This window comes from Macrobrachium rosenbergii, chromosome 27, assembly GCF_040412425.1.
Source record: "Macrobrachium rosenbergii isolate ZJJX-2024 chromosome 27, ASM4041242v1, whole genome shotgun sequence".
Classification (NCBI taxonomy): domain Eukaryota; kingdom Metazoa; phylum Arthropoda; class Malacostraca; order Decapoda; family Palaemonidae; genus Macrobrachium; species Macrobrachium rosenbergii.
The window spans coordinates 4,870,007-4,893,849 of record NC_089767.1 but is presented as its reverse complement, the minus strand read 5'-3'; the positions used below and the strand labels follow the sequence as shown (position 1 = coordinate 4,893,849).

Genomic DNA, 23,843 nt, shown 5'->3' with positions numbered 1-23,843 from the left:
GCTGTAATAATAAGTGCGCACCGCGCAACAGGTTTCTAATAAAAGAAAACTCGTACCTCTGATCATACTATGGGCTAAATTGGAATCGAAGTACACATCGTTGCAGCAACATCAAACCAAAAATATATAATATAACGTATGAATGGAAAAACTTATTAATTCATAGTAAGAATAATTTAAATCATAAAGAGTATAATTATGGTAAACAGAGAAAATGTCGAATAAGAAACGTGACCGGTGTGTGAGCAATGATAAAATTATTATGTAAGAGGATTATCACCGTCTCATAATCCCTCTGACACATTACCACTCTTAAAGACTGCCTTTGGGTAAGGACGTGTGTCGCAAAACGACCGTTTAATTAGAAAAAAACCGACCATCAGCGAGAGAAGGCATTGAAAACCGAGCCCTGAAGTCCCCGGCTTCGTATCGACGTTTGCAAGAAGAAGAAGCCGCCGCAGCAGACGACAGAGCGTTGTTTTGAAATGTTGACAGCCACGACCTTCCGGGTGCGATTCGTGCGCGATAAACAAGCGAGAATATTCGTGGGATATCGACATTATCAAGATTGCGTGTCCGTTAAAATGGACGAAAATGTAATGGACCGTTTGACAGGAGAACTTAGAGTGGTGCCTCGTGATTTCTAGTCTTGCCCAGAAGAAATGAAGACGACTACTTAGTGTTCAGCGGGACTCCGGGGAAGCTCTTGACTGCAGTCCGGCTTATTATTAGGTCCTGGCATTTTCGCCCCTGACAAGTAAGTCGCCCAGTTTATGTATAATATGTTAAGTCAGTTTAATTGTCGCAGTGCGCATGTTTCGTTAATCTTAATTTCTTGTGCTGTCTGTAGAAACATTGCTTTCGAAGAGCCTTATGGGTCGGCTCATCCTTATTCTGATGCCCAACGTGTCATATTTTATTCTCGTAGTCTGCGACGATTATTAGTATCGTAGGTAGAACTATTATAGGGTAGCTCCGCGTCGCCGACGGCACTATAACTCTGCGACGATTATTAGTATCGTAGGTAGAACTATTATAGGGTAGCTCCTCGTCGCTGACGGCACTATAACTCTGTGACGATTATTAGTATCGTAGGTAGAACTATTATAGGGTAGGTCCGCGTCGCCGACGGCACTATAACTCTGTGACGGTTATCAGTATCGTAGGTAGAACTATTATAGGGTAGCTCCTCGTCGCCGACGGCACTATAACTCTGCGACGATTATTAGTATCGTAGGTAGAACTATTAAAGGGTCGCTCCGCGTCGCCGACGGCACTATAACTCTGTGACGATTATTAGTATCGTAGGTAGAACTATAAGGTAGCTCCTCGTCGCCGACGGCACTATAACTCTGTGACGATTATTAGTATTGTAGGTAGAGCTATTATAGGGTAGGTCTGCGTCGCCGACGGCACTATAACTCTGCGACGATTATTAGTATCGTAGGTAGAACTATTATAGGGTAGCTCCGCGTCGCCGACGGCACTATAACTCTGTGACGATTATTAGTATCGTAGGTAGAACTATAAGGTAGCTCCGCGTCGCCGACGGCACTATAACTCTGCAACGATTATTAGCATCGTAGGTAGAACTATTATAGGGTAGCTCTGCGTCGCCGACGGCACTATAACTCTGCGATGATTATTAGTATCGTAGGTAGAACTATAAGGTAGCTCCGCGTCGCCGACGGCACTATAACTCTGCGACGATTATTAGCATCGTAGGTAGAACTATTATAGGGTAGCTCTGCGTCGCCGACGGCACTATAACTCTGCGATGATTATTAGTATCGTAGGTAGAACTATAAGGTAGCTCCGCGTCGCCGACGGCACTGTAACTTGACTTCTTCTACAGTTTTTTAGTTGCTAATTATGCATTTACCTTTCATCTTTGGCGCTCGAGTCTAGTTAACCTGTAATTAACCCCCGAAGTCCATCCAACGAGGAGTTTCCATACGTGATCTTTTCACAAGACAGAGCATGGGTACGTCTTGTTTTTGGATGGTTCGTATCCCGTCCGGCAAGTGCAATAACTTGTTAACGTATGGGTACCCAAGCCAGTACTAAACACGGCGGAGGGACATTCCATTTGGCCGACAACAAACAGATGCACCGCCAGTATCAGAACCCCTAAAAGTGTAGAAAAAAGCCGTTGAAAAGGTAAAAACAGGCGCGGAGCTTATATATAGAATTACCGTATCTTAATGTACCAGAAATATTTCATGTAGATTTTGTCCTTGGGGGTCACCCTATCCTACCCGACCCAGGTAGCCTAACTGGACTTTTAGCTTGAACTGATGGTTTATTTGTGAATGTAAAATATAGTTTTTCAGATAGTTTTAGCTTTGCTTTTCACAAATCTGACATAGGCTGTCTGTTTGGAAATTGTTGATTAAAAATTTCCTTTTTGCAAACTTGACATAGCCTATCCGTCGGAAATTGTTGGTTAAAGATTAGGCACTCCCTTATGCCTAACAGTAGGCTTAGTGGGAAAGATTATTTTGCTTCAGTGAATAGATTGTGCGCATACAACAGAGGGTTCGTGTGTGAAAGTTTGCTGCATTAGCCTATGATTCAGTAGAGTATCATGGTGAACTGCTTGGTCACCTTGAGCCCAAGAGTCTTCCTGTGCACTCATCTGCAATTAGTTCTGGTTTAGTTGTAGTTGATCATATGTGAGTCTACAGGAATCTGGGCCACGATTTTGAGTGGTTATGAGAAACCTCAGCTTATTATTCAGCATGTGGTACTGCTAAGCCTAATAGTTTGTGTCTGTGAACTTAGGGTGCTTCCCAGAGCAGAGTGGTTTGTCAGCTTTTCTTTTGGAAAAGGATCAAATTCATGCTTTGAGGAATCTATTAGGGCCTGAGAGTTCTTCTTCAGAACCCCCTTGGGCAGAGATAGAATTGTTTTTCATTTGGTCTCATTTGTGAACTTAATTATCTCATGGAAACAACCACTGCTTTATTGAACCCTTCTTGTAGACAAAGCGTACATTAGGGTTCTCTCTGGAGGCAAGGAAGTCTTTCAGACTACTGTAATCGCTGCTCCCTCGTGATGTCTTGGATCTGGTTAATAACCTGATCTATGTATTAGAAAGTTCCCTGCTGCTTTCCCCACTGCATCAGTTTATAGACTGACAATCAATCTCCCCTTGAGAAACCCCAAGAAGGGTCTTCTCAGGTACAGCCAAGAGCCATGGTCTCCTACCAGGCAACGTTGTAGCACAACCTTTGGTTGAGCATGCCTGCTGACTTTATCATCACTGGGGTCTTACTTGCAGATGAGAGGTGAAGTGTCAAGAGGTTGCAGGTGTTAGAGCAAAGTATAACTTATAGGGTAACATTGTCCTGAGAAGATGTCATTGTGTCTATGCTCCTTTCCTGACGAGCTTTGTCTGAGAGTAGTCCTGCTCACCAGAATGGATTGGTATTGGGCTTCTCTTTACACTTTCTGTAGAGTAAAGTTGAGGCAGCAGTGGAGAAGGGGCATTCTGATAGCCCAGATACCTTGATCCACCATGCACTCTCAAGCCCTCATTGATGTTAAAGGATACTTCAGCTAAGCCTTTTGAAGTAGCCAAGCCTTCTGTATCTAGTAATGGGAATGCTCAGCCCTCCTCAGAACTGCAGCAAGGAGCCTACGTTTCTTGTACCTTGTGAAAGGGTGAGGAATCATCCCAGCCCTTTTGTTGGCCCTCCCCCCCCCTCCAGATCTGGCTTGAGGTGGAGTCAGGGGGTTGATTCATCATGATGGAGTGTGATTTAGTAAGCTTTGTCATGGAATTTTGAAGCTTATAGCCTTGAGAAACAACCTTCCCAGGTTGCTTCAGTGGTGGAATTTAAAAGAGTGTATCCTTGTGTTTTGAGCTGAAGACAGTTTGAAGGAAAGGATGAAAGGGAAGGGTAAAAGGTCTTGCTACAAAAAATCATAGTAACTCAAATTTGTTCCCATCCTGATCTTTATTGTGGAATAGATGAGTAGGCTGGTTGCTCCACTTCTGCTGAGCATTGAAGTCTTGGCTAAAGATCTGACTTCTTCCCTTCCAAGGCTTCAGTGGTACTTTCACCAGTTGAGGTGGATTCTTGGGAGAAGTGTTTGAGTGAGATGCTGTGTGGAGAGCTATGATATTGATCATGTACATTATAATTCACTTGTGACCCCTACCTTCAAGAAAAGGCACTATTTATTGGGAGCTTTTCCAACCTTCTGGCAATATCAGATTTTGAGAGTGTAAGAATTGCTGACAACAGATAATCATCTCTTTTCTACATAAAGTTAAGATTTAAAGTTTTTATGATTAATTGTATCATTTGATGAAATGGTAAGTGTACTGTTTTTAACTTAAAGTTACAGAAGAATCATTTATCTTATATAGGTAGTGGTAAGATAGTAATTATTCTTAAAGGAAATAAAAGAGGGTGTCACCTTATTTATCTTACCAACCAAATTATATAGTGTAATGTTCTGTATGTATGAATGAACGCAGATTGTAATCCCTGCAAGATGTCTAACCCTGCTGACTGATAAAATGGGAAAATTCTTGTAAGACCTAAATAGCACTGCAGATTTGTAATAATGTAAAGAATAGTGCATGGAATAAATTACTTTAGAAGTGGCTCAGGATGAGCTTTCCAACTTTCAAGTACAATACCTGACTGAGTAGCTGTCAAGAGGTTGCACTGGTTCTGCAGAATTTTGCCTGCAGAGTCTTGCCATTAATAATTTTTGAACAAGTATAATTTATGAAAAATTTTCTGTTCACATTTTCAGGCCTTCAACATGGTTTTAGAAACAGTGTCCAGTAGTAAAGCTGGGACCATTCGCTCTCTTCTGATTCGTGCTTGGAGAGAACGATGGTCTGATCTACAGTGGGGTATTCATATTAAAACAGTGAGTTACCTTATTTTCTTTATAAAACTGTATCTTTTAAAAGGTAAATGTTTTTTAGATAATGCATTAGCATTTTTTTTTGTGTTGTGTTTACTACAAAATTTATTTGATATTTGACAGGTGTTGCCAAGAGCCGTCAGTGGGGATATTTACCACTTAGCTGATTACATTTTGCAGCAGGCATTGATGGGGCCTCTTCCCAACAGTCTTATTTTATCATATCTACGGCACTCCCTCAGTTCACAGGTGAATACTGTATGATGTGCATTGATACTGACTTGATCTGCTGTCAGACTGGTGTCCAGATGGCAAATAACTCATTGTTCATGAATGAAGTTCATTTCATTTTATTGTAATGCATTGCTGCATAGTATTTTAATTTGAATATCTTTTGGTCTGGTTTGTACTTGGATCAGCTCTTTAATGTTGTTATGGTTACTGATTGCAGATTGTCTCGTATGGAGGTGTTATAGAGAGCATTAGTAACTATGATGGTCTCCACAAACCTCATTGCGTCCAAGCTTTGCTAGATCTCATGCAAAGTATGATGGTAAGTGAAGAGTCTCTCTCTCTCTCTCTCTCTCTCTCTCTCTCTCTCTCTCTCTCTCTCTCTCTCATGTTTTCTAAAGTGGAAGGGACTTGAAGCATAAACTTATGTATGCATTTTTCTTTATTGGTTATTCATATCTTGCTTTCAAGCACCTGATTCTTTTGAAGCTGCTTTTCAGATGTAGTAAAACTTATAAAAATTTGTTAGTGTAGGTACAATATAAAATTAAATGGATATTAACTACTGTGTTGGATTTTACAGGAAAGCCTTTTAAGAACATTTTTCAAGCGTGTTTACATTTTTTGCTGCTGCGGTAGTAGATTCAGTGACTGTCGTATTTCCATGGCATCTTTCTGTAACATAACTGTCAGAGGTTATACTGTAGCAACATCATAGTACACTAGTTAAGAGTTTTGTGTTTTTCAGAAGAGTGTATCGTGTCGAGGGAAGCCTGAGGATTGTTTAGTACTGGCCACGTCTTTAGTGAATGGTGTCAAGTGGCTTGTCCAGGTATGTTTGTGTGTCTTTATTTTTATTGCTTGTTCTTTAGAAAATGTAAGTCATCATTTCTCTCTCATTTCTAGAGTTTGTATTTATGGTAACTTGAAATTTAGATATGTGAAAATGTTAGTGACAATTAGTCCTGGTTGTATTGTTTTTATTAAGTTAGATTTGCTTAAAATTGCAAGTATCCTTTTTAGAGTAATCAGCTGTTTTCTTCCTGTTCTTTTTTCTAAGGTGACCTTTTTTTCAGTTTTTAGGATTTAATTTGTTTCACAAGGAGTCTGGTATTTTTGATAGCTCACATTGGTGCTTAACAGATCAAATGAGCACTCATAGTTCCTCTAGAAAAGAGACAGAAGATAGTAGTTACCACCTTGCATGCATAGGTAAATCCATCAGGTCCCCGAGAGTGAGCTTAGTATTCACGTGTCTGTAGCAGCAAGCACTGCTGAAGCCGTGAGCTAGCTAAGATTTTCTCTTTTGGGTTCTGTAGTATTCAGATCCAGTGGTTCCTCATCATTTTAGACAAGGTCAACACTTTAGCAACAGAAACTCTGTACCAAACACATACTGGTGCAGATGGAATCACCCCTGTCAACTCCCAGTGGGCAGCATCGTTGTTATGTCCATAGCTGATGCAGCTTTCAAGTTGCAGTGATGTTAGGAGCTGACAGGTGAAGAGATACACCCAGTTCTGTGCTGGTGGAAGGTTCCACGATCTGATCAAGTCTCAGGTGGACCTAGAATGGTCATGGACCACGTCTTGAGATTGGTTGGAGTATGCATCCATAGCTTATGATCTGACCCATACCATTTTTCAAAAGAATTTCCAGCCTCTCATTTCAGACCTCATTTGTTTTTCAGTTTTACTTAAGTTGTATTTGAACAGAGTTCCTTCACATTCACAATTGATCCCTGATCCCCTTTTTGTGCTCAGAGGGTGTTTCATGAAGCAGGAAGTTTTTCATCCCATTCTGGCTTACACACATTTTTGGCAAACAATCCCTTGTTATTTGTCCAAGAGATAGAGAGCTCTCTTGATTTGCTTTTTTGGCAAACACAGTTGGAAGTGCATTAGCAAATGTCTGTTGCAAGCTTGCAATAATGTCATGCAGTTTGCAGCCATATTCTTAAGGATATGACACAGGTGATTAGACCTGTAATCTTGGATTCTGTGGTTGCAGTTGAACAACAATCTCTACTTCAGATAGGTTTCTGACCCGGTAGACTCTGTAGTCATTATTTTTTCTTAAATTTTGTTGCCATTTGATTTATCCTTGAATTTGACACTCCAAAGTTTTCCCTACTCATCACACTTAGTATTTTCCCATCAGTATTGCTTATGGGAGTGCTCTTCAGAAATGCAAAACTGCCCATCACTGATGCCTTCCCTGTTTTTCTGTCAAGGAAATTCGTAACGTAGTTTCTAATCATTCAACTCCTAAGAGTACTTCACACATCAGGTGTCTGTCCCTAGTACATCCCCCTGTATGTTTCTTTGTATCTGAAGGTTAAGGGGACTGATGCTTACATTAATCACAAGTTCATTCCAACAGTTACTGCAAGTCTTACTCAGTCATTTTGGGATTTAACAACTGGGTCTTCCCCACTTGATTTGCTATTCCTGGTATTGCACATGATCAATGGGCTTATTGTGAAACAAAAGTAATTTGTTAAATACAAAATTGTTTTTTTCATGCAGGCCTATTACTCATAGTCAAGAGCCCCTTCATCTCAGCTTCACTCACAGCCTAATGGTTCAGACTGTGCAAATACTATGATTATAGCTGGAACCTGATGGATCTACTTAGTACATACCTGCTTTTGAGAAATATTGAATATCATATGATTTTCACTTCTGACGGTTGTAGTATCCAGATGATTCTTGTTAACAAAATGTGGACTGTTATTGGTAAAGAGTTGTAAGAGAAGAAAATTGATAAAAAAGCTGTTTTTTTTTCTCTGTTAAGGTAATGGGATGGACAACACAGCAACTTCTTGATCTACGCAAGGCACCAGAGCACACCACCAACCTGTCACTGGCAACGTCAGTTTTGCAAGACATACTTAGTTGCCAGTTCCTGACGTGCATGCTGGAGATAGGTCGCAGAGAAGAACCAGGTCAGTGTTTTGGGATTTTATGTGAAAATTTCTCAGGTTTCAGAATTTCTTTAATTTTTATGCAAGGGAACCTGGTTATCTAGTACGGAAGTGATTGTTACATACATTAAAGTCCCCGCTATCCAGAAGTCGTGGGACATTCAAGTTTGGAATAACTGGAAATTCTAGATAATTCTGGATAATGTAAGTTAGCCTAGTAGTCCAGCGGAAAACCTGAAAATTTACCGATTTGCTCATCCTGCTTATGAATTTCATGACTACCATATCATAGGCTAAATGATTTACAAAACTTTGTTTTTAATCTTTTGTTTGATTATATCTCTATAGCACTACTTCATCCCCACCAGTATCCCTATGCTCAGTGGTCAGTTTGTTGCTTTTTCTACAACTTTTCCTGGCGAGTGCGTTTTCATCCACTAAACTCTTCTTCAAGAACTCTTTCACTTTATCATCCCATATAATCCTGTGCCTCCTCTTGACCTACCCATAACAGGTTCCACCCAAGTCTCTTCAAACCTTCAAGCTCTTCGTTGGGTGAGTCGGTAGAGCTGCGGACTGTCACTCGATGGGCCGGAGTTCAATTCCCCGGCCGGCTGATGAAGAGTTAGAGGAATGTATTTCTGGTGATAGAAATTCATTTCTCGCTATAATGTGGTTCGGACTCCACAATAAGCTGTAGGTCCCATTGCTAAGCAACCAATTGGTTCTTAGCCGCGTAAAATAAGTCTAATCCTTCGGGCCAGCCCTAGGAGAGCTGTTAATCAGCTCAGCTCAGTGGTCTGGTAAAACTAAGGTATACGTAACTTTTTTTCTTCGTACCTTCTTCCTCTCTCATCCTTACTTTGGTAGGCTGGTTTATGTATCAGCAGGCCAGGCTGTTCTGTAATGCATTCAACAATCTTTTCGGGAAGGTAAATTAAGTACAACTCCACTGGAAAATGTGCCCATGAACATTTCCAAAACACCACTGTTTTGTATGTTTCAGACAAAGTACTTATGATATACACATGTTACGAGCAGTGATACAAATCAATAGTCTGGTTTCTCTTTATGTATGTATACAAGTTTCTTTTTATACATGGCCTGGTAACACGGAAGATTTTTTGTTTATAACTACAGGTATTGCTCTACAAATGAACTTTCAAAGATACAAAAATCCACGTTCATTTGTTTTAAAATTTCTTTAAAAAAGTGCAAAATTCAAAATTGTGCTGGAATGTAAAATTTAGCAGTAGCGTATTAGGGTAGTTCATATCTCTAATGCAATCAGATTACAGTATTATTATTATTATTATTATTATTATTATTATTATTATTATTATTATTATTATTATTATTATTATTATTATTATTATTATTGCTGCAAGCCAAGTTGCAGTAATAGTTGGTAAAGCAGAATGCTACAAGCTTGGGGTCCCCAATAAGGAAAGCAGCTCAGTATAAACAGGGAAATTGAAAATTAGAGATAATAGAGAAAAATAGGATGAATGTCAATAAATAAGACAAACAGCAGGGTAAAATAGATAAATAACAAACAAACTATGAAATGGGGCTCATGTCAGCCTGTTCAACAAAAAAGCATTTGTCCCAAGGTTGAGGTTCCAAGGTTCTGTAATTCAGTTAAGGATTAGGAAGATCACTCAACAATTTGGTCATAATAGGAATAAAACCTGTAAAAAACAAGTGTTATTGAACCTGACAGAGACGATGGTGGATGATATAGTCTTGGAAGCCCTGACTGCAAAGGGTGATCAAAATTATTACTGTATATATATCTTGCACAGCATGTGCAGTAAGCTAGATGAACACTGGCCTCAGAGATTAATATCAAGATCAGAGGTAAGTTTAACGGAACTGAAGTTTTTGTTCAACGGTTAAAGATGTGAGTTAGCTACTAAAGACCAAACTGGAACAGTAGTCGAAACATGGAATAATAAAAGAATGAAAACACTTCCTCAAGTCCCCAAAACCATTGAAAACCTTTCTTGGTATACTGATTTTTTGGGCATTTAAAGAAGCGATAGATTGAATGTGCTTCTCAAAAGTGAATATGTAATTAGGAATAACACCTAGGCTTGAAAAGAATTGCTTTTAGTAAAAGAAACATTGTTAGCAGATGAAAAAAGTTGGGTTGTTTTGGGGTCGTTGTTGGATCCAGTGCCCGAGGCTCACAGTTTAATTTCATTCCACATGTTGTGCACCGTGCACTAATTTCAGCTAAATCTGTTAAGAGACTCAGCAGCTACAGGTCTGTACTCAGGAGATGGATCAGTGCAAAGAGAGTAGCATCGTCTGCATTAGCTATAAGGTTGCTTCTAAGGCCAGATCACATATGGCACATAATATCAGAAGTAATGAGCCAAGAACATACCAGAGATTGCATTCCTGTAGTCACAGTAGTGCTCATCAACAATAATTTTTACAGTGTATTAGTTAAAAAAAAATTCAATATTGGTAATAAAAAATGGCTCGGCAACTCGCATCCATGTAAGGTTCATGATAAAGGCACTCAAAAGCAGCACTCAAAACTAGTCATATGAACTTGCTAACCAGAATATCAGGGTTTCCACATAACACTGAAAATTGAAAGAACATCATCACAGGTACTCACCCCCTCGCAAAAGCCAAACAGCAAATTGCAGAGGGCAGGTTTGTTCAATCAATTTAACTTGTGACGAGTGCAAGGATTTGGGGGAACAAAAATGAAAGACCTTAGCTTCTCATTTAGCTAAGTTAGAGAGGGACCAGAAGAGAAAGGCGATGGCTAAAGCGGGTGGGAAAATTCATGGTCAGACTTTTAACTCTTAAATCTAGTAGTACTGACATTCCTGTTGTCTCTCCTCCTGTTGTTCCTTCCCCTCCTGCCTCAATTCATTCTCCTAAACCACCTACTCCTTCTCCTGGCTCCCACTCCTCTGAACCCGATCGCTTCGCCAGTCTAGAGAATAAGTTTGACCAGAGGTTGAATTTGGTGGTAAGTACAGTGGTCCAGTTAGGAGCGTCAGTTTGTGCCCTTATGGACAAGTTTGAAAAAAGCGCTGAAAGTGAAGTGTTAGTAGAGGTGGCGGCTGCTTGTCCCACTGATTCTCATAGGCAATGGTCACTGCCATACAGTACTGCAAGGGAGGTCAGTGGGGTCTGCCCAAGGGCAGTTGCCCCCTCAGTCCAACCTGTTGCATCCCAGGTTGCAACAAGAGACAGCTGCTGGAAAGGTATCTTGGACGTTCATCGGCTTTCTTCTGGTTCGGAGGAGTCTTCTTAACAAGAGGTGCCTATGGCGCTTTACCGATGAGCCTCACCCACTTAAGAGATGGTCCTCATTCAGAGATCAGTGTCCACCTCTCCCCAGTAAGAGGTTGAGGGAGCCTCCCATCAGCCCTCAACCTTCTTACGGTAAGTGGGACAGCTCTGAGCACTTCTCCTCTCCTTAACACCAGGAATGAGTGTATAGACACTCCTCTTCATCTCGGAGGCATTCTCCTTCTGGCTCCAAGCACCCTGCTTCGCGTGAGATGCTCCGTTCCTCTTAGCACTGATTTGACTGAACGCCTTTTTTACGCAGAGCACCCAGTAGCGCCTGAGCATCCTGAAGCTGCCAAGTGCCCTGAAGTAGCCAGGCGTTCTGAAGCAGCCAAGCACCCTGTAGCAGCTGAGTGCCCTGAAGCGCCCCAAAGTGCCCAGGTGCCCTGAAGCAGCTGATCACTCTGTGTTGGTGGAGAGTTCTTCAACTTCCCCCAAGCGCTCTAACACTCCTAAAGTCCGTTTTTTGTCTGTGCAGGCAAATGCAAGTTCTTTGGTGGTGCCAGCGACAGTTCCGTCTACATCATCTTCTGCGTTAGATCCGTCACTGGCTCCTTTACAGCGTCAATTAGGCAGTCTATTATAACTACTTCAGAAGCCTTCAACTCCCGCAATACCTGCACCAGATCTTGTTTTCTCTCTGATCTCTTGAGACGACGAAGATGTTGACCAGGCCTCGCCCTGGACTCTGTACACATCCCTGCTCAGATTCCTACCTCAGAATTTCCCAAACTTCTTCACTCCTGAGACTCCTACATCTCCAACTTCATCGTTTATGATGAGTAATCAACCATCAGATTCAGTTAAGCTTCCTAAGGTGGTTCTCTTCCTCATCAAAGAAAGCTTTACGTGAAGTGGAGAACTGGCTTTCTGAGAAGAGAGAAGAACGAATAAATAAAGGCCTGCCTCAGCATTCCGCCCTCCTGTCGTGCACGTATGCGCTACTTATCCTACGTGACGAGAGAAGCTCCTTCCTTGGGGGTGGCTGCCTCCTCCCAGGGGGACTTCTCGGGGCTCATCGACGCGGGACGTAGATCTGCTTTCCCTTCTGCCAAGGTTTTCTTCTCAGCACAAGAAATAGATCATTTATTGAAAAGTCTTTTTCAATCATTTGAAGTGTTAAGCTTTCTCGACTGGTGCAGAGGAGCTGTGGCAAAGAAAATTAACAATCCCTCTTTCCCAAGAGATGACTCCTCAGACCTTCTTAACTTTCTTTTCCTGCGCTGACAAGGCAGTTAGAGATGGTTCTCAGGATTTAGCAGCTCTTTATGCTACGGGCGTACTCAAGAAATGAGGGTCCTGTTTTCCCTGCTTGATAAGCACCATTTATTCCCGCAATCTACAGTAAGTGAAATTGCTATGAGTTGACATAAGAAGTCTACCCAGGATTTTTTTACCCAATTGATGAAGTGCCAAAAGAGATTGGCCCACATTCTCTGCCAAATCCTCTTCTCCTCTTCAGCCACGACCCTTTCACTGGGGCAAGCAGAGGTCCCAATCCAGGCCTCAAGGTGTAGTTAGGTTCGCATCTCGAGTGATCAAGAAGTCTGCAAGGAAGCTAGCCGCTTGCAAGTGAGAATGCAGTCCTCCGTGCCCCAGTCGGTGCCAGGCTATGTCTTCTGGGAGAAATAGAGCATGAAAGTGGTGGATCAGTGGGTAGTAAAAGTGCTACAGGAGGGATATTCTGTCCCTTTCAGGGAGATGCCACCCGTGACCAACACTCCAATCAATTGTATTGACAGCTTACTCCACATGATCGGAGAGATATTCGGCCCTCTCAAGGAGGTTTCCTCTCTCAACAACAAGGAAGCCATAGAAGTTGTCAAGAACATTTAGTTGAGGGGTTTCTACAACTGACTATTCATAGTGCCCAAGTCTTCAGGAGGAAGGAGACCAGTGCTCGATGTAAGTGCGTTAAATGTCTTCACAGAGAAGACAAAATTCAATATGGAAACTACTCATTCTGTTCTTGCATTCATCCATCAGGGAGACTGGTTGATCTCCCTCAGCATGCAAGACGCGTACTTTCACATTCCAGTTAATGTAGATTCAAAAAAGTACCTCAGATTTGTGTACAAGGATCAAGTCCATCAGTTCTGAGCACTTTGTTCCGGCCTCTCGACTGCCCCACAGGTATGGTATTCACCAGAGTACTTGGTCCCTTGGTGGGATGGCTTCATGTAGCGGGAGTAAATATCTCGCTCTACCTGGACGATTGGCTGCTCTGTTCAGCCACAAAGCAGCATTGCATGGATGACCCCCTCTCAGAGGATTCTTTATTTAGGAGTCCAGATACACTCTCTTCAGCGTTCTTGTTTCTCCGTCCCGTGAGAGAGTGGAAGACTGTCTGAGGAGAGTAGATCTGTTCCTCTCCCTTCACTCTTGCTCCACCACTCAATGGATGAATATCTTGGGTACTCTGACTTCTCAGTTCCTCTTGGGCGAGTCGGTAGAGTTTTTGGCCAGCACTCGCTAGGCCCGAGTTCGATTCTCCGGCCGGCTGATGAGGAATTAGAAGAATTTATTTCTGGTGATAGAAATTCATTTCTCGCTATAAATTGGTTCAGATTCCACAATAAGCTGTAGGTCCCATTGCTAGGTAACCAATTGGTTCTTAGCCATGTAAAAATAAGTCTAATCCTTTGGGCCAGCCCCAGGAGAGCTGTTAATCAGCTCAGTGGTCTGGTTAAACTAAGATGTACTTTTCAACTCTGACTTCTCTGGAGCAGTTTGTCAGACTAGGGAGGCTTCACAGACCGCTCCAGTTTTACTTCTTTCTGATAACCTCGGAGATAAGGAGGACCTGTGTTAGTGGAGGTCCGAAGAAAGATTGATGGAAGGGAAATTTCTCCTCCCGGTGAACCCCGACCTAGTCTTCTTTTCCGACGCGTCGGATACAGGTTGTGGAGCTCTCCTCGGGAACCTCAGAGTCTCTGGAAAGTGGTCCCTCAAGGAGAAAGAGCTGCAGATCAACTCAATGGAATTAAGAGCAGTACACCTGGGACTACAACACTTCGCAACAGAGGTCTGCAACAGGACGGTAACAGTCCATGCAGACAATAAATGTCATTTTATAGAAACATGCTTAAGTTATTTGTCTTATTGCATTGTTCCATATCAACATGTGTGCATTATGAATAGAAGTAATAATATGTAAGTTTTATTGTGTTTAACTCCATTCGGCATCTTTCATGAAACTCTGTGTCTACAGGTGTTTGGAGTGCAAATCTAAAAAAAATGACTGAAGTAGAGACGCTCCTTGCTGGTGCCGGGACAATCGTGGAGAATAAAGACAATTATATCAAGATTCTTAGGTAAGTACAACATATTTTTAGATTATTATTTCATTATAGCTGAATTTTTTAACAGGGTATCCCTTATGAAGCTCAAGTCTGAAGAGACAAATCATGTATAAAATCTTATTATAGAAAATGAGTCATTCATGAATAGAATTTGCAATGATCCCCTAGCTCTTGAACTGTAGGTTAGTTAATGCGTCAGATACCCATTGAAACACTATGACTAGAGAATACAAGGACCTTTTTAAGACTATATCACAGTCTAATTTTGTATCCTCTAGGTATGGTCTTTAAGTTATGTGTATGTAGACTGCATAGTATGGCTAATTATTGAATATTTTCATGTTTCCTTATGCATCTGACAATGCTGAGTATGCAAGAGCTTTTACTTGTATCAAATTTCTGTTATCTCTTACAGTATCTCATGAGATATTCCTTTATATCTGTCCTGCATTACTCTGTATTTTTTTTACTTTTCTAGTCTTGAGATGGGCTTTGACCTACACTAGTATTATTTATTTGTCCTCTTCCTGTGATCTTCATTTCAAAAGCCAGTTGTTCAGTACGACTTCCCTTAGTCCTTCTCAGTTATCTCACGACAACCATTGATTGCTTTTTTATTTTAAAGATAGGATATGCATTTTACCATTACCATGAAATTTGAAATACTATCTGTACAGCCAGTCCCCGGTTGACGGTGGGGGTTCCGTTTCCAGGCGAGCGCCGCTAACCGAAAATAGCCAATAACCGAAAATCGGTGATACTGTAATAGCGCCGATAAACCGCTTGATGGCACCGTTCACTGGTTATCGGCACTGATAAACTGCTTACTGATGCAGATAAATCGCTTAATGACATCAATAAGCTCTTACTGGTGCCGAAAATCACTTACCGGTGCAGAAAATCCAGTTAATGGTGCTGCTAGCCAAGCACCGTAACATCGAAACGCCGTTAACCGATGCTGCCAGTAAGCGGGGACTGCCTTAATTACGCCTGTTCTTCATACGTCAGGGTATCCTCTTCTTTTTCTATGTTTCCACGTAGTATTAAAGGTTGTGCTTATTTCTTCAGCTCCTTTACTCTGAGCCTTGGCTGTCTCACTCACATGCAGAAGGTATCTGTCTGGGAAACCACAGCTTACTGCGCCTTGTTGAGTGGATCCTTTCCACCCACGCTGGTACAGTATTAAAGAAAATTAGACACTTCCATTATTTACCAGGAGCTAATTAATTGATACTCACCACTATTTCTGTTTTGCATGCTAAGCACATATTTTTCTTTTGTTCACTTAAAATCATTGTATGGTGTGTTCAAACTTTCTTTTAATCCTTAAAATTTGTCTTGTATTGTTTTACTTGCTGTTATGTATTGTACGTAATGACTTGTTGTTTTGTAAGTCTTGCCAGGAAAGTTGGAAGGAGTTTGTGTGTTCTTGTGTGGTAGCAAGTGATATCTATGAATGTAGAAATCATTTTGTTTGTATTTGAAAAAAAAAAAACATTAGTTTCCCAATATTTGAAAATTTCAGAGTTTTTTGGTAACTGTTCAGGTTGCTTGGTTTGGAGGTGTTTTCAGTACTGAGGGCACTTTTACTTTATCTATTTTTTCTTTATGTGTTTTTTTTTTTTTCATATGCTAACATTGTTTCATAGAAGCACGCTTTGAAGATCGGTGTCCTGGGATTGTTCTGTATGAAGATCTACTTCATTTGAATAATGGTAGCAAAAATGAGCCATCTGATCACTGTCTCAGTCTGGTTACTTCTGATTGTGCTGATTCCTCCACCCATTGTATGATTTTTTTTAGCAAATCTTTACAAGTTGTCCATAATGACTGACTTTTCTATTACTTTTCTTTCTATCTGTTCAGCTGCAGCTGATTTTCTTCTAAGCGACTTCTGTGTTTAGCATACAGATAACAAGCCACTGTTATTTTGCAAGAGTGACATACGTTTTTAAGTTTTTAGTCCAATATGCTATCATCTGTGTATCTTTTGTATGTGCACCATTCTGCCTTTTAAAATTTTACTATGTTTAAATCAGAGCTGACTTTCAGCATGAAATTTTTACTTCTGGTTAGGGCAAATCTTAAAAATCTGGTGATAATTTTTGTTTATAGTAAGCTATTTTTAAGAGTAATGACCCTTCTTTGCAACTCATGATGAGGGGAGTTGGTTTGAAAAGGGATTGCGTATAATAAAATGCAAACTATACATCACAAGGAAGAGTTGCAATTACAGAAATACATCCTGTCCTCACCCAACATAGCATACCATATCCAACCTGACTTGGGGGCTAGGCTCCCTTTAACCTAAATACTGTATTCAGTATTTGTGTGGTGATTTCATTTTTATGGAAAAGGTAGATAGATGGCAACACCTTAGACAAAACAACACTTGAAAACAAGTAATGCCCTAAATATATGTGTCAACAAGGAAAAGTACAGTAAGGTATAATTCCTACACCATACCATATCTCGACGTCTGTACCTTTGTTATGAAAGTCATTTAGAAATATGGTATTACAATAGATGTGGTAAAAAAAAAAAAAAGCATACTTGAGTGATGGCAATAATGAACGACTTGTAAGAAAATGCTGATTTTTTCTTTGGCAACATAAAGTCATATTCTGTATCTGTGTGAGGTCTTAATCTTGTATTTTGAGACGTATGTGTCTCCTTCAGTTGAAAATTTTTCTCCAAACATTTGATGTGACTATTCTCATTCTTCAACCACATGGTCATGAGAGCAATCACATCAGTCATTGCTAGCAATATGCCAACACACAAGTTCATCTACCTCACTGCAGATTTTAAAAGGGCAGGAAGTCGCCAGAAACAGTAGTGAACATGTAGCAACCAACTCAGATGTTGTTAACATATCATGCATATGTTTCTCAGTCATTATTAAGAGGTTCAAGAAGATGAGAAGTAGTCTGGAAGCATTGTCCTCCATCTTTGATGAGTATACAATGATAGTCATTGATTGGAAATGGTTTGTGCAAGTTAGTCATTGATTGGCAATGGTTTGTACAGGTTAAGCAGTCAAACTAAACATGAAGGATTGCATAAAGATATAACAAGTGTTTTTAGGTATGGCCTAAGATTAGGGAAATAAGATTAAGTAAAGCTATATTTCAGGCCAAAGGTAAACGTCTGAAGTACACATCCAGGTTTCAAAGCGTATTTTATTTTGGCATTATAAATAAATAGTGAAATTCAGTCTGAATCTTTTGTCAATAAAAGGCGCTAACTTGAGCATGTGCAAGAGAGCAAAACTTAAGCTTTATCTTGATATTCTCTTCCTTAACACCCTAAAACAGTTGACCCTCGTTAAAACTGACCCCTTTAGTCTGGATATCAGAGAAGACTGTCACCGATAATTCAAAATATGTAGCAATAAGCCAGAGAAGTTTCCTTTCTATAAACATCTATTATATTCCTTTTCATTCCCTCTCTAGGGCCTCCTTACAAAATTATTCATGTTTGATTATAAAGGTAAATTGACTGTGCACAACTTCTTAAATATCATTATTATTTATAAGCTTTCAAGCTTTTATGAGTAAATTAAATAACATTCTAAATAAGAAAAATCTCTACGTGTATATAACCCTACGGGCTATATGCACCATATTTGACTTACTCTATCCTGAAAATTTAACTCCTCCTGATGAATCACATTGGTGCGTTATCTCCAGTTGTAGTAACAGAGAGGAAGCTTTATAACAGGAAAAGAGAGAAGACTCTGTACAAGATCAAGGGAGCTGATGCAGCGATTTCTTTCAATAATAATAATAATTGTAATTACAGAATTTATACTACGTATGTGATGTGTATTTTAAACAAACAAATGTCATTCCCTGATCTTTTGAAGAGAACCTTGTGTATAAAGCTGTCAGACATGTTAAATTAATATGACAGGAAAGGGGAGTGTTGCCAATAGAGGGTCAAAGGATTTTCTCTCTCTCTCTCTCTCTCTCTCTCTCTCTCTCTCTCTCTCTCTCTCTCTCTCTCTCTCTCTCTCTCTCGTAACGTAAGGACAACAATTATCTCTCTCTCTCGTTCATAGTTAGCACTCACACATCGACATAAGCGGGTGACTTCTGTAATTTTGATAATGTTTTATTCTTCATTTTTCATCTTTTACTATGAGGTTTAATTCAAACATTTCTATATTAGTTTATTATTCATACTCCTTATAAAAATAATGAAATGGATTATATTTGTAGGTACAGTATTAAGTATCACCGATTAAATTAAGACGGACACCCTGGTCCGCCCCTATTAGTCCTCTGTAATGAGGGTCAACTGTATATACCCTTCCTATTGTTTAAAGATCACATTTACTTAGATCCACATTTTGAAATAATGTGGTAAGTTTTGATTACTACGTTGTCGATATTGATGCTTTCTTCCCAAGCCCTCGTCAAGATTTTGACTTTCGCGTTTTTTTCCAGCCAGTTGCGTGACCATCAACCACTGGACAGTGTTGGTAGAAAACACAAATTTAACAGTAACAATGTTCCCTTATGTTATGCCATGCATAGCGTGGTGATGCTTGAGGTGAACCTGCACACAACCCGGGATGCAGGCACTTTTGCCCAGCAGTTATTACTTTTGCAACGACTCCAGGTAATTTCATGATCTGATTTTTGTCGAATACTCTAAATTAAGTTGCCCGAAAGTCTCGTATTTACATATTTTGCCAAATTTCCCAGAAGTTACTCCTATTATGTGTGTGGTATTTGGCAGTTTCTAGATATGATGTTATGATAAAGATGAATGACTTGAAGTTTTCCATTTGTTTCCAGGATAAGTACAGTTCTGTTTAGAATTGAATTTTTCGTAAGGAAATAAAAGAATAACATAATTGTTAAACTAGGTATTATCTTTAACATCTAGAGAAGTCTTCAAAAAGAATAACATAATTGTTAAACTAGGTATTATCTTTAACATCTAGAGAAGTCTTCAATATATAAAAGAATTTAGTTACTCTCTCCTGTGATTACTTGCCTGTTGTTACATGAACGACATTTCTTGTGTCCAAGCTTGTAGCTATAACTCATTTTACATTTAGGGTATCAGCTCATTATTCTTGTTTGTTTTGGCTTTCTTCATTCTGTGCATTAGTGGAAAGAGTCTGCAGAATGTTGCTATATTATAAGTCACTGATCTCCATCCTTACACACGACCAGTGAAATTTCAAGAAACGTACATTCCTTTTTATTTGTAAGAGTTAGGCTCTAAGAACCCTCAGGAATAGTGTTTTTTTTTTGCAAATGTTTGTTAGCAACTATAGTCTATAATAGACTAGGCTTAATGCTGTCTTATTCCTCTGAAACTACTAACACTGTTCATAAGTACCCCATAGTATTCATTAACTTGTTGGCAATTTTGAAAATCTAATTAAAAAGATAATTGTTTGTTTTTCATGCAAACCCATTACTGTACTTGCACTTCCAGTCAGTTCGCATTTGTGGTCTTCAAATAGTCCAGACTTTGAGCCATTTGTTTAACAGGCAAGAGAAGTTTGATAAATACCAAAATTAGGTGGAAATGCAGTAATTGCAGTTTTTGCACAGTATATTTTCTCCAAATCTACTGTTTCATTGCCTCTCACTTGCAAAGAAATCCTGTACACATTGCTATGTCAGTAAAACATGAGGGATGCGAATGTTATGGACACTAAAAACAAAACTTTAGGTATTTTTATGCCCCATGATTAAAAGTCTCGTATCTAACCAAAACTGCCATCTTTTCATGTATTGCAATTTGCACTTCACAGCAGCTGCTTCAGTTCACTGAGTATCAAATGGATGCAAAAGGCGTTGAAATATATTCTTCATTTAGCAGACTGACCAAAAATGACTTGAAAATCCCATCTGCATGTAGCCAACCATAATTTTCCAGGCTTTGTTCACAGACAAACTCGCAGTTCTATATTTATGAGGAAAAAAATAATAAAAATTTTCCTTACATTAAATAAGTAGGACAATGATATTTTGATTGTATTTTCTGTTTTGAAAAGCAGGTAGGAATAAATAGCTGTTAATGATAACATTAAATGTTTTTTTTCATTTATGCAGGGATTGGAGACCATGGAACTCTATCTCGAAATTTTGCGGTGTTGCTTCATCGGCCTCTGTGCCCCTGAGTACCAGAGTTATCAAGAGCTGAAGTGGGTCGGTTTCACCTTCATTAAAGTTCCAGTCATTCTGCAAGCTATTCATGTTGCAATAGCAGGTAAATGTTTTTATTTTATTTACAATGGCTTTTTTGCAAAATATTTTTCCCTCCCCTTTGAAATCGTCAAATACTGAAGGCACTGGGGACTTAGCAAAACAAAAAATTGAGGAAAGAGCTTCTTAGTGAATATGTCATGTCTTTGCTATGAAGAAATGTACATAACAGTAGGGAAAATGGGGGAGAGCAAGGTGATGCTTTCAGTTCCTTTTGTGGACGGGAGCTTTTGTTAATTTTAGGAAGTTATGGTAAGTAAACATGGTTTTCTTTCTAACAGCTTTTGCTGGTATAGGTTACAGTGCCGTTTTATGTTCATTCTTCAACTTTTCACAGTTTTAGCCTCCTATACTAAAAAAAGTCTGAATGTCTATATATTTTGAGAATTTTGAACAATAATATATTGATATGTACAGTGATAATACATGATACAGTAGCTCTAAAGCATTTTTCTGAAACGAGTCCTTGAGCCAACTTATTGCTCGGCATGTCCTTGTGTTGCCGAGTTCAAACTATATAAGTACTAAACAACAATAGCAGCTACCACCCCTTTGCCAGACTCATTAAATTAGAATAATATCAAATCCAAGCTCTCTCGGTTTATAACGGCAATCGAAGAGAAGAAGAGAGCCTTCAGACTCTGGCAGAGGACAGACAGAGAAGTTAAAGATGTATACTGTACAGGGAAAAGAAGGGGGAGGTTAAAAGACACTGGTCAGGGACTAAGGAGATGTGTTGGAAGGAATGATATCAGAATCACAACACAGCAGATGGAAAAGGGAAAATATCAATGAAAGCAAAACGGATGAAGAAGATGGACAAAATATGACAGGGGCAAAGTATGTAACAAAAAATAACGTTGAAATTTAATTTGGAAAGAAAGAGATACTAGCACTTACATGGTTGTACTTGTTGTTCCTCAACAAGTTGTGTAGCTAGCTCAGCTTCCCTTTAGGGACAGGTAGCACCTCATCTAAGGTATTCGTTGAGCAAGAGAGAGCTGCGTGAGTGGCTGGTTCTCCATTCTCTCTCTTTTTCTTTACTCTCTCAGGGCAGAGAGTCAGGTTGCTGGGTTGAGTTCTAGCTGGACTGACAGATTGGCAGGTAAGCTGTGACTGGAGACCAGTCCTTTGCTTTGTATTGTCTGAATGGGTGCAAGTCCCCTTTCAGAGATCTAGACAAGGGGAGAGGAGGACAGACAATAAAGCAGACTCGTCGATTATAATCGCTTGGGTTTATTGTCTCCGACACTTCATTATGGGTTCTCTCCGGCCGATTAAATCATTGCTTTCAAAACCCATTACTTGATGGTCCAGAAGTCTAGCCTCTACTACATCCCATATGTGGAGTACGCTAGAGGTGCAGGTTCCCTTCCTCTGCTCCTATCGGACCAGAAAGGTGTTACCCCAGGTTGGGTGAACCTACTAAATGGTTTAGAGAGTACTACCCAGATATCCTCTTACCAGTGGGTAAGTTTTTAGGGGGTCTGTTCCATAAGTTGATTTTCATTGTTAGTTGGTGTTTTGCTTTTAACGGCGCTTACTGTGCCGTAACTTGGTGTTTGATGCCGTAACTTGATGCTGCATCAAGTTACAGCCCTGTAAGCGCTGTTAACTTGATGCCTATTCTTGCTGTTAGTGCCATCGATGGCGCTGTGAAACAGCGTCAACAACGCTGAAAAAGCACCGTAGGATCAAATTCGCCGGAAGTTGGTGATGCACTACCTTGTTAATAAGTTTTAACAGCCATTCCAGCTTGCGTTTGCAAGCTACATCCCTGAGTCAAGAACTTCAGGTTTGTATGTTAGGAAAAATACGAATTATTTTTAAAATTTGCTACTTTGATATGTAAATTGGTATTTTGTTCTCAGTATGCAAAGGGTTTGAAATAGCTCAAAAACTCTGTTAAGTTTTGTTCAAAAATAAGTAGAATTACAGTACAAAAAGCTACAGTAAAACCCCTGTATTCGTGGGGAATGCATACCGCAACCCCCAGCGAATAGCTAAAATCCGCGAATACTTAAAACCCCTCTAAAAACACTTAGAACTACCTATCTTGATAATTTAAACAAAAAAAAAAACCTCTAAAAATGCTTATACCTGAGTATTTTAATAGTTTTATCACAAAAAGTGAATGTAGTCATGAAAATATGAAAATACAGTAATTAGTGAATATTTCTCAGTGAAAAATACCGCGAACGGGCGAATTTTCCGCGAATGTGTATATATGTTCCACAGAGAAATCTGCAAATAGGTGAGTCCGCGAATAGTGAGACCTCGAATATGGGGGGTGTTTACTGTATATAATTACATGGTGTAATTTTGAGAGACTGACCGCTTGATTATGTTATAGGTGAGTCTGCTACAGGAGAATCGGAGGATCTTCTTGCGGCCATCAAACGTTTATCTCAGCTTAATTATTTGCTTGATCAGGTGGATTTGCAAATAAATTGCAACTGCTTGGAGTTTTTGCTGAATGAAATGTGTAACAAAACCAGTCTCATTCTTGAAAGAGATGCACAAGCTATACTTGCAACAAGGTGAGTATAGTATATGAAACCTTAGGGGAGTTGAACAGTACAGTATTTTATTTAAGTGGAAAATGAAGGAATAGTGTTCACTTGTTTGCTTTTGTTTATTAACTGTCTTTTTTTTTTCTTTTTTCTTTCAGATTTTGCTTTGATTGAGAAATGGTCTTTATTAGTTGCCCACTCGTTAGTGCTCAGTAGTTTCAGATTATTTCATCAAAATGTCATTCACGCTGTTTGAACTAAGGTTAAGAATATTTGATTTGATTGAAGTGGTTATAGTATAAAACAAGGTTAAGAATGTTTGTGTTGACTTGGAGTGGTTGCCTCTTGAGATTAGTTTTAGTATCTGAATGGGTGCTCGGTACAGAACAGTAACGTGTATTAAATACAGTTTGTAATGAAGATGTCT

At 39.6% G+C, this 23,843-nt stretch overlaps 1 protein-coding gene across 4 annotated transcripts in view; it reads left to right on the top strand.

Annotated features, from left to right (window-relative positions):
• LOC136853373 (mediator of RNA polymerase II transcription subunit 24-like) overlaps positions 1 to 23,843 on the top strand; it is a 56,219-nt gene continuing 32,376 nt past the window's right edge. Inside the window, exons 1-10 of one of the 4 annotated variants that reach the window (XM_067128795.1) lie at positions 1 to 757; positions 4,774 to 4,893; positions 5,014 to 5,139; positions 5,342 to 5,443; positions 5,870 to 5,953; positions 7,918 to 8,068; positions 14,580 to 14,682; positions 19,122 to 19,296; positions 20,751 to 20,907; positions 23,257 to 23,443. In XM_067128795.1, the coding sequence (XP_066984896.1) occupies positions 4,783 to 4,893; positions 5,014 to 5,139; positions 5,342 to 5,443; positions 5,870 to 5,953; positions 7,918 to 8,068; positions 14,580 to 14,682; positions 19,122 to 19,296; positions 20,751 to 20,907; positions 23,257 to 23,443 (1,196 nt within the window). In that variant the 5' untranslated portion in view covers positions 1 to 757; positions 4,774 to 4,782. The remainder of the gene's footprint in view (positions 758 to 4,773; positions 4,894 to 5,013; positions 5,140 to 5,341; positions 5,444 to 5,869; positions 5,954 to 7,917; positions 8,069 to 14,579; positions 14,683 to 19,121; positions 19,297 to 20,750; positions 20,908 to 23,256; positions 23,444 to 23,843) is intronic. The other 3 variants (XM_067128797.1, XM_067128796.1, XM_067128798.1) reach the window with 3 other exon arrangements.